This window comes from Chenopodium album, chromosome 10 (genome assembly GCF_948465745.1).
Source record: "Chenopodium album chromosome 10, dcCheAlbu1.1, whole genome shotgun sequence".
Taxonomy (NCBI): Eukaryota; Viridiplantae; Streptophyta; class Magnoliopsida; order Caryophyllales; family Amaranthaceae; genus Chenopodium; species Chenopodium album.
The window spans coordinates 50,710,950-50,722,302 of record NC_137843.1 but is presented as its reverse complement, the minus strand read 5'-3'; the positions used below and the strand labels follow the sequence as shown (position 1 = coordinate 50,722,302).

General features: G+C 31.7%; 1 protein-coding gene across 1 annotated transcript; it reads left to right on the top strand.

The window, feature by feature from the left end:
• The first annotated feature begins 240 nt into the window (after positions 1 to 240).
• Positions 241 to 2,317, top strand: LOC145564051 (uncharacterized). The gene is made up of 2 exons (XM_081624405.1): positions 241 to 837; positions 1,690 to 2,317. The coding sequence occupies exons 1-2, from the start codon at positions 275 to 277 to the stop codon at positions 2,102 to 2,104; spliced, it is 978 nt and encodes a 325-aa protein (XP_081480531.1). The 5' UTR covers positions 241 to 274; the 3' UTR covers positions 2,105 to 2,317.
• The last annotated feature ends 9,036 nt before the right edge of the window (positions 2,318 to 11,353 follow it).

Sequence of the window (11,353 nt, the reverse complement as noted above, 5' to 3'; positions counted from 1 at the left end):
GGGTCAAATTCGATTTGGGTTGAGTTCAGGTCGGATCAAATCGGTGCCGAGTTAAGTTCAGATCGGGTCGAATTCGGATTCGGGTTGAGTTCAGTTCGGTTACAGATCGGGTTTGGGTCTTGAATTTCTCGAATCAAATCGGATCGATTACAGTTCGAAACGGATAGTTTTTTTCGGGTCGGTTCGGTTTTGACACCTCTAATCAAAATCCCCTTCGCAAAACCTTAAACCACCTGAAAATCCACTCTTTGGCCCTTGCTAATCAAACTCAACAATGGCTTCCAGTCTCCCAGCAACCACTTCATTCTCTTTCTCTCCCCTTAACAAAAGAACCCATCTAATTCCTCCCTCCATTACACACTACAAACTTCACACCACTAATTCACCTCCTTCATTAATAATCCTCCAAAAGGGCACTTCCCATATCACAATTAACCCTCAATTTCTCTCTCATCCCTCCAAATTAAGGGCACCTGCAACAAGAAATCCAGAAAATACCCCAACAAACGAATTGGGGGTCACAATTTTTGGGGAAAAACCCTTGAAAGCTGTGTTATGGGTGTTGTTTTGGACATCTGTTTCTCTTACAGTTTTTGCATTTTCTAAAGATAGTAAGGCTTCTGCTGCCACTGTTGCTGTAATTGCTAAAGATTCCTCCATTAAAGCTTCGAGCTTTGGGGTTAAAGTTGCTACCTTTTTAAGGGGTTCTGGTTGGCCTGATGAAGCTATTGTTTTTGCTCTTGCTACTCTTCCTGTTATTGAGCTTCGTGGGGCTATTCCTGTTGGTTATTGGATGCAACTCAATCCTCTTTTGCTCACCGTTTTATCAATTTTAGGGTGAGTGATTGCATCATTTTGTTCTTCATTCTTTATGTTATTGGGTAATTACTGATTTTCTATTAGAAATGTTTTATGGGGTTGATTAATTTTGGTGCTTATTGATTGTTATCGAAATTGTTATTGGATTCCCGCTATTGGTAGTGGTACTCAAACAAAATCTCGTATTGTAGTTGCTCGCAAAAGTTCCTTAACTTGAATCGGTGAAAATGTCCTTGCAATTAATTGAGTTTTAGTACTATGATCATGGTATCAATTTTGGCTGTTTGTGTGTATTCTAATTTCTTGATGCGATTCTTGGGTTCGGAGTGTTATGTTGAGATCATTGTGCCTGCAAGTTTATAAATTTAATGCTCTTGTTACACCAAAATAAGTTTCTGAGTGGCATTGAAAGAATTGTACGTTAATCAAGATTGGCAGTATGTTTAAAGGTGATATTGTGAGACTCGCGATTGAATTCTGTTTGTGTCATTTCCCTTTTATCACTCCATATGCACAACAAAATTAAAAAAGAAGCAATACTCTTTGTGTCCCGCATTAATGACTAAAAGGATATGAAGATCAGTTGCCTCAATTGGGAATGGTTTTGTTAAAAAGTGTGAAAATTCAAGAAATGAGACATAAAGCTGTATATATGACTAATTGAACCAACTTTGGTATGAAAATATTGCAGCGTTGGTTTGGTTTGGTCATTAATGCGGTATGAAAATGTTTGTATCTTTTCTTGTTATAAAAATAAGTTTGTCCAAGTCACCAATATGAATCATGGGAGAAACATGAATAATGTCAGGGAAAATATAGCTAGTTGATTGATATTGGGCTGATCTAATTTGGTTATGTATGTAATCACAGGAACATGGTTCCAGTTCCTTTCATTATTCTCTACCTAAAGAAGTTTGCCACTTTTGTTGCTGGGAAGAACCATACAGCATCGAGATTTCTGGACATGCTATTTGAGAGGGCCAAAGAGAAGGCTGGACCGGTGGAAGAGTTCCAATGGCTTGGTTTGATGTTGTTTGTAGCAGTGCCTTTTCCTGGTACTGGAGCATGGACTGGTGCTATCATTGCTTCCGTGCTGGATATGCCCTTCTGGCCTGCTGTAACAGCAAATTTCTTTGGTGTGGTGGGTGCTGGACTTCTTGTCATTCTGCTAGTGAATCTTGGCCTCAAGTCTGCTATTATAACAGGCATTCTCCTCTTCATTGTTTCAACGTTTATGTGGAGCGTGCTTCGAAGTCTTAAAAAGTCTCTGAAATCAGCAAACTAATTGTACTCGAATTCAATTATTTATTACACTAACCTTCTCTTGTATGGGAACTTGACCATATCAGCACCTCCCCTACCTCACTACAAGACAGCAGTAGATCAATTCTTTTCTTAGTTTCATACTAACTTTGTGAATGTATCTTAAATCTTGACATAATGAGAAACAAATCAGTATTATAATTTTGTCATCAATCAAATATCTTCTAGCAGATGAACTTGTAACAGATAGAACACCCGACTACTTTTGATTTATGGTCTTGGATCTCGTTACAGAATTGGCTTTCTGACCAATCATCTAAATCTGTTTTCTGAGTTTTTCGAAAACTGTATACTCACCTGACATGATTTCATCAGATCTAGGGGGTTTGAGATTTTTTTTTTTTTTTTTTTTTTTTTTTTTTTTTTTTTTTTGACAAGAAGGGGGTTTGAGTTGAGTTCTAAATTATCTACAATCTTTTATATATACTCACAAGTTTCATGATTTATTTGTATCCTAATACAAAGAAAAACAAATTATGAGGCCCATGTTCAGCCTTACTTCTAGTCCAAGTTTCTATGCAGCAAATGTTTAGAAACAGGCAGAGCCAGCAGCAACGTGCAGCCAAAATCCTCCACACCAGCCGCCTAAGCTAGCCAAGCCACTAATGCTGGTAATTGCTGCTTTTTTTTTTTTTTTTTTCTTTTTTTTGGGCATATCAGCTGCCCTTGACAGTGCTGCTAGTTCTGATGCGAAGTCTTGACAGTGCTGCTAGTTCTAATGCGAAGTCATACTGTCACATTCTCACATGACTCTTGTTAACCAACCTCAGGCCATCAAGTTAGTCAATCTGTAGACTGTAGTCCTTCGTCACCCATTATTAGAAGAAAGTAACACCTTAACTTTGAATGCGCAAAAAATAGCTAGTTACAATTTACAACAAAAAAATTAAAATTTGTCATATTGTAGCAATTAAATAATAAGTGAGAATATTGGTAAAATAGTATATAATTGTTGATTAATTCAATAATCCTGATAGTTTTACAAAGCTCTCATAATGAAGATTACACAATTGGTAGCTAACCGCCTAACTGGCCCTAGCCCTATTCTTTGACCTAATACGTATAACTAACAATTACGTTTACAAAGACAAAATAAATTTCTTCTAATTAAGACTACAAGTTAAGAAGCGCGCGAAATGCGTGCACAAAATTATTAGATGTTTTAAATAGAATTTTTTTTTAAATCTATGAAAATACATCTTCGAGAAACAATGTGGAAAAAATATTTTCTAATTTAGTAAATTAAACAATAGTAAAAGTACATCTCTGAGAAACAAAGATTAGATGCTACAACTTTTAAAAGCTATGAATATTACCATCCTAAAAAAGGGTAATACTAAAACGCTGATAAATAAATTTGGTCTTGGGGAAGCTACACTATCACACTGATTAATATAATTACCAATAAGGTTCAAAAATCCAATAAGGCAACATTAAACATTGCAAAATTTAACCAAAAATACACCATGATTAGCAAAATCAAATTGTCTTCTTGTGAATCTTGTACTTTGTATATTTGATATACGCAAATGAGGGGGATGATAAGGTGTTAGCCTACAAATAAACAAACTCATGTCATGTCGTATATAATTCATAACACTAAATATACAAATAAGATAAATAAAATATTTTCAATATGGGGTAAGATAAGTATAGTAGATTGACACAATAATTTAGTCATCATTCCACAAATTCAATTTCAAAATTTGAAAGTTATAAAAAAAAAAAAAAAAGGGGAAAACAAAGTAACACGCTCAATCACTCAAACTCCTAAAGGAAAATCTTTGACTAATTAACTTACAATATTCGAACTCACCAAAAGGATCTAAGATCAAAGACAACATTTTAAAAAGCAATCAAGCCAAAAGTTGGGCCATGTAGAGCAACTCCATTACTGCAACACTGATCCAACCAAATGAAGTAAAATATCAGAATTTGAGAATAGAATTGATTGGTGGTTTTTTTAGTAACTTCAGAAGAAAATAAAACGAAATATAACAGGTTGTCAAATACTAAATTTTGTAAAAAAAAAAAAAAAAAAAAAAATCAAGACATAATAATGCAAATAAAATTTAGTTATGTATGTGATTTTGGTTATCTAGTTATATATAAGGAACTATAAAATATAATTTTAGATGGATTTCCCACAAATATCATACCTTCTACCAAGTTAAAATATCACTCATGTTAATTTAACAACCCAAATAAATTGTAATTTGTCTTGGTGCAGACATATACATACACCATATGTACATTAGTTTACAGATATTCACATAGTACTACGGTACTACCTAATGCTGCACTTATTAATTTCTGAATAAAAGAATAGAATTCTATTCAATGCCAGGAATCTATCATAATCTGTAATGAAGTATCATTTTCTTATTTAATTAACTCAAATCAAACCATGAACATGAAACTTCATTTCAAGCAAAAATTCATGGTACCATGAAGATAACCGCACATACATTTTGTTCAATTCTTCATTATCCTTTTTCAATATTCAAAGTTCAGATAATTGCAATTTTGATTTCTCTTTATCAATTTAGATAATTGCAATCATTATAGAGAAGTTATAGACATAATTATTTTTTTTTTTTTTTTTTTTATTTAAAGGAGCAAATTATTATTTTTTTATGTGCATTTAAATTTCTACAACAGAAATTTGTGATGATAAATAAATTTCTAATGGCCAAGGAAGCACCGTAAACACAAACCTTTTGTGATATATGAAGTATAATCTTCTAAAGATCAAGAGCATTGATTGATAGATTAATTTGAGGGCAAAGAACCCTCCCTAGCACTTCCTGAAAACAATTTAATTACACGCACATTATGAATGTTCAAACAAAATATCAGCAAAATAAATCAGTTGTCTAATAATTTTTAATATCAATTTTAACAGAATTTTGCATACTTGAGTCGAGAAAATAATTAATTCTAGAAAAAAAAAACATCAATTGAAAAGATAGAGATTGAGATATACCTCAATGGTAAAATTACAGTAAAACAAAAAAAAGAAATCACAATGTAAAATTAGAAGATAAAACTAAATAATATGAGAAAATATACCATAACTAGAAGATAAAACTAAATAATAATATGAGTAATTATAGTTAAAGACATGGAAATGAAAATGGATAACCCAACATATATAAATTAGATGATAGTCATCGACATAGAACTGCTAGGGAGAGTCTACAGTATATGACACACATTGCTATGTACCGTAAAAGTAATGTATTGCTGTATGTTAGTGTAATACTCTATTATAATTTCTTAACTAAACTTTATCCTTTCCCCTTATTTTCACCCAGTTTCTCTCTCCTTCCTATGGCTTTCCCGTTTCCCCTTCTCCAAGTTCTCTCTTATAATCTATTACTTTCTTCCATTGATGAGTTTGAAGCTTGAAGCATGTAATTTTGGAAAATGTCCCTGTCTACCTCAATGATTCAATTTAATTCATTGTTTTTGTCATTTTTAATTTCTCTTCTAATTAATCTAAATCCTAATTAATATGCATTTACATATACGAATCACCCATTACCTTTGATTCTACAAAATCAATATTAGAATTTAACAAAATAATCTTTGATAATTATAATAAGAAAAAATAACTGAAATTGGTTCATGATTTTTTTTTTTTATTCTCATCACCATTGATTGTGAAGTACATTATATTGCAAGCCTATAAGGCACTGTAATCCGTTTTAAAAATTGTGAATTGAATGAAAATAAGTTTTCCATCACACAAATTTCAGCATAGTTCTTTGTAACTTAAATAAAAAGGAGCCAAATCAGAGGAAAAAAAGGGATTGATTGGGGAAAAAATTTGAGCCAAACTAACCTACGCTAATTTTTAAAATTGCAAATATTAAATAATATTTTTAATTTAAAATATTATTAGTGGTACATAGCAATACATTGCGTTAGTGGTACATATTGATACTTGTCATTTACTATAGAAGATGAACGTGGGTGCAGTTTTTTTATCCTCATTTTTTTTTTCTTTTTCCTTTTTTATTTGAGCTTTTATTTCCCTATTTAAAAAAATAAATAAATAAATAAAAATAAAAAAATTGTGCTGTAATTAAGAAAAAAAAACTGAATTTTTTATTTCCCTAATAAATGAGGGTATTTTTGAAAAATGAAAATTCCCAACTAAAAAAGGGAGTTCACTTTAAAGAGTAACACAGATATTTAAGAATTAGGGATGGCAATGGGACGGGTCGGATTCGGATGATGGTACCTCCATACTCATAACCGCCTAAAAATCTTATACTCATCCCACCTCACCACCCATGGCGGGTACAATATCCACATCCTTACCCGCCTCACCGGGTACAAGATAAGATCCATCCCCGCTCCACCACCCATTAGAATATCTATACTCACCCCATATCCGCCCCCAAAACCGTCCCAAACCCATTGCCATGATGCCGTATTGTATCATATTCATGACAATTATATCAAATTAGATTAAAAATTTTGGGACTCTTACTGTTTAGGCTTATTGGGCTTTGGGGGTATTAAGTTTCATAAATTATAAACTCTTCTACAGGAAATACAGGGCGGGTATAAGGCGGATATGAGGCGAAGCAGGCATGGAGCGGGTCTATTCTAAAATCCATACCCGTTCCATCAACCATAACGGGTACACATTTTATACCCATCCCCGCCCCATCACCTGCCAAACTTCCCTCTATCCCCTAGGGTGGAGATGGGACAAGTCTCCTATTTATCTCGACGGCTTGACCCACTGTCATCTCTATAAAAATTGTCAAATCAAATAATCAGGAAGATCAAAGATCAGAGATGAGCACTCCAATAATACCAGAGATGAGCACTCCAATAATATCTCCAACCTACATAACGAGCATGTTTTTACCTTCAAAACCCTGCGAATCATGCAGTTTTCAAGATAGATATCAGAAACAAGGAAGTGTAGTCACATTGTTTGACATCCCAAACTCCTCTAAACAACCTGAGCAATTATCTTTGTTAAAGTTAGTGATTCAAAGTTAATTAATTAGATATTTAGTTTTAATATTATTTTTTACTTAGTCAAACTAGTAAATTAGTAGTGGTAGTATTGGGCTAGAATTATGGGCACTATCAACAACAATCCCACGTACTTAGGATTTGCATGTTAATTATTTGCTTTTTATTTATTTTGGCAGTTACTTTTGTAGCCTATATAAGGCAATAAGACATGTCTTGTTATTAGTTTACTAGATTAACCCCGTGCGATGCACGCTTTTAAAATAAGAATTGAATTATAGAATTTTAACAACACGTACTGAAAGAAAACAACTTCCTCATTTTTCCTAACTAATTTCTAATTAAATATGAATATGCAATTCCCGAAAGTGCATAATTTTCATTTTAAATTAAAAAATTTCAATTAAATTATATTATTAACAATTGTTATTAATAACTCGTAAATAACTAAATAGCATAATATGTGTAGAAAATCCAAAATTTAAAATTTAAAAATTCAAATGGAATATATTTCAAACCTATGTTAAATAGAGTAGCTTAAAAGGAAAAAAATATGACATCATCCTTGCATTTTGGAAGGAAAAAATTAAATAAAAAAGTGACACGTAAGCAATGATGACATCAACGGTTCTTATTTTAGTATATATATAGATATAGATTGGGAAATTCTACTATATAACCTGCTACTTTTAGAAATTTTACGTCGTGTCCTTATTTTTTAAAACTTCTATATAATAACCCGCAAGTTCATTTAGTGACTATATAGTAACCTTGCCGTTCACCCACCGTTAAAAAATTCGGTTAGTGGGGCCTACTTTCCAATTTTTAATATTTTTTTATTGATTTTTGCGCGTTGTAAAATGTTCAGTTAAAGGTTTTGGAGGCTATTTTGGCCTTGAAGGGTCCAAATTGAGCTTAGATTTGCAAAAAAAAAAAAAAACAAACGTAAATACCTCGTTTTACATATTAAAATGTAAACATGCAAATCGAGTTATTTCTTAATTTGCAATACAAGGTATTTACGTTTCATATTTGCCAAATCTGAGCTCAATTTGGTCTCTTTAGGACCAAAATAGCCGCAAAACCTTTAACAGAACATTTACCAATACGCTAATCGATAAAAAAAACATTAAAAATTGAGGAGTAGGCCATACTAACAGAATTTGTTAATGGTGGGATAAGGACAAGGTTATTGTATAATTACTAAATGAACTTGCGGGTTACTATACAGAAATTTCAAAAAGTAAAAGCACAACGTAGAATTTCTAAAAGTAGTGGGTTATATTATAGAATTTCCCTAGTTTATTTAAATGAGAAAGTATAAGTTTGGTTCATCATCTCTTCTCTAGTTTTTTCTTTCTTATTTCCAACAATCTTTAGCTCTGGTCGCAAACAAACCCGACTCACTTTCTCGTACAACAGAATTTATGCATTTTTTTTTTGGGAAATTCCCTGTTTCTCATGGTGAGAAACAAAATTTGTTTCTCATGAGGGCATTTTCGTGAATAAATCAACAACTTTTTCAATATTGTGGGCTCCACAGTTGAATAAAGTTGAAAAAGTTGTTGATTTATTCACAAAAATGCCCCCATGAGAAACTGGGGCTTCCTCTTTTTTTTTCCAACACTCATTTTTTCCAACACTCGCACTCCTTAATCTCCACATTTTTTGGCTCGAAAAACATGGGTTTCATTTCCTTCTTCTCCTCATCATCTGTATCAAAATAGTGAAAATACATTTCCTCCTGCCCCTCCTCTATTTCCACTTGTTAAGCTTCAACTTTAGCGGACATAGCTAGAGAAGTATGACCAGATTCGAGCACATCATAGAGCATTGTCCCACAACTTTTAAACACAACATCAATTATACAATTCCAAGCATTCATATCAACATTAAGTTCATCAAGCCAATCCATGACGCCAACTTGCCAATCACAATAATAAGAGCCGGCAGAGCTCTTCAACTCTAATGTCCTAGTAATGTTGTTAACAAGATTGTCTTGACAGTACGATAGGTAGACTGTAAAGCAATCAACTAGAGGCTTTTGGTTGTGGTTATCGGTAGGGTTTACTTCGATTGTCATGATGTAAGTTCTATACGGCGATACCTAGTTTTACTAGAATTTGTTATGTAAACATTGGTGTACCGTACACTCGAGGGTTATTTGCTTATTTAATCAAGCACAGATGGGCAAATAATTATTTGTCCATTTGTTGATTAAATGAGCAAATGACCCTGGGTATACATAGCACCCTCTCAGGTTTTACTAATGAACTTAAATAAGAAAAAGAACTATGATTCACGATTAGTTAAATTCTCTAATGAAACTCCCATTTCCTTCCATTTCAAGGTAATCAGGTCAATTGACCAACTATTTTTTTTTTTTTTTAACAAAATTAGTTGTTAATAAATATTTAATAAATGAATAAGTAATTAATTATTTAACATTGAATTACTTAATATGAACAAAAAGCATTAAACATGTGTTAATATTGAATCAAGTTACAATGAGAACCAAGTCTAAAATGAGAACTAAAAACTAATCTAGACCCTTAGCTCATGTTAATTAGACGGTCTACGTGCATTTTGTGTCATTAATGACATTTTTGTAATATTTTAACTTTACAAAATAGTTTTCATATATATATATATATATATATATATATATATATATATATATATATATATATATATATATATATATATATATATATATGACCAGGTTATAATAAGAACCAATTGCAAAATAGGAACTAAGAACAAATCAAGACCGTTAGATCAGAGACAAGAGGCGCGTGATCTAACGGCCGAAATTGATTCAGAAAAATTAAGGCGCGATTTCTCTCTCCTCTCTCTCTCTCTACTCCGTCATTTTCGCTCTCTTCTCTCTCTACTCTTATTCGCCGTTTTCAACTGCTCACAAGCTTTGAAAACCGCTATAACCGTCCATACAACTGCTTAATTACGCTATATAATCACAATTATAACTTCTACTGTCTACATATTTCATTTTCGGAACAAAAAATTTCGAAAATAGGCAAAAATTGACGAATATTAGGTATTTTATCAAAACTTCGAAGTTCATACTCTTTTTTGCTATTTTTGTTGCAATTTTTTACTTATATTTGTCTTTTTTGCTTGATTATGTTAAATTTGAAGTACCAAAAGTTGAATCGGAGAACTTCGAAGTTCAATTTGGGCATTTTTAAGTTCGATTTCTTCTAAATCAGGTATTTTCACAATTTAGTTTGTTTTTGTTCAAATTATGTTTAATTTAATTATTATTTTGGTTTAAATTTGTTGTAATTTAGGTTTCAATTGGTACTAATTTAGAATAGTTTTGATTAATTTAGGAGTAATTGTTGATAATAGTTAATTTATGACTAATTTTTTAGTTCATTATTGTTGCTTTGGTACTTCTTCTCTGCTATTTGCTATTGAAAATATTGCTACGGAGTAATCAAGTGACTTTAGTTAATTTATGAGTAATTTTTAAGTGCATTATTGTTACTATTTGCTAAAAGTAGATAAAGATTTGCAAAATGTAAATAGAAATTAAATTAAAGTAACTTAAAAGTAATTTGTTTTAAGTTTCTATAGTTTTGAGTGCATTATTTTTAAAAGTAGACAGAAATTTGCTAAAAGTAGATAGAAATCGCCTAAAAGTAAATTAATGTGCCTAAAAGTAGATGTGCAAACTAAAGATGTGCCTAAAAGTAGATGTGCCTAATCAATAAATTGATGTGACTTTTGTATTATGGCTTATGTATAACATATCAAAAAAGATGAAAATCCTTGCTCATTACATTACCCTATACATTATCATTGGTCATCTCATTTTTGTTTTGAATTGCAGACAGATTAAAATGGCCAAAACTACAAAGAAAAAACCTCCAACACAACCAGATCCAGCAAAGGAAATTCCTACAGCAAAGAAAGTTGCTACAAGTAAAAAAGTTACTGCAAGCAAGAAATCTCCTGCAGCCAAGAAAGTTCCTACAAATTCAAAGCAATCTCCAATTAAAGGTATATAATATTGAAATACAATAACTATTTGATAAAGTAAATAGAAACACTTATAAAGTAAATCATTTATCCGTATAAGTCTATGTTACAAATTTAAAGATGCATACTATTACATAATTGAATATAAAAGTAAATGGTTAGTTTAGTAAAGTAAATAAAAAAGCTTATAAAGTAAATATATATG

Bases quoted from the DNA above. Each gene is read 5' to 3' on its own strand.
- LOC145564051 (XM_081624405.1), top strand. From the start codon at position 275: ATGGCTTCCAGTCTCCCAGCAACCACTTCATTCTCTTTCTCTCCCCTT. The intron at 838-1,689 runs GTGAGTGATTGC...ATGTAATCACAG, and splicing joins ACCGTTTTATCAATTTTAGG to GAACATGGTTCCAGTTCCTT.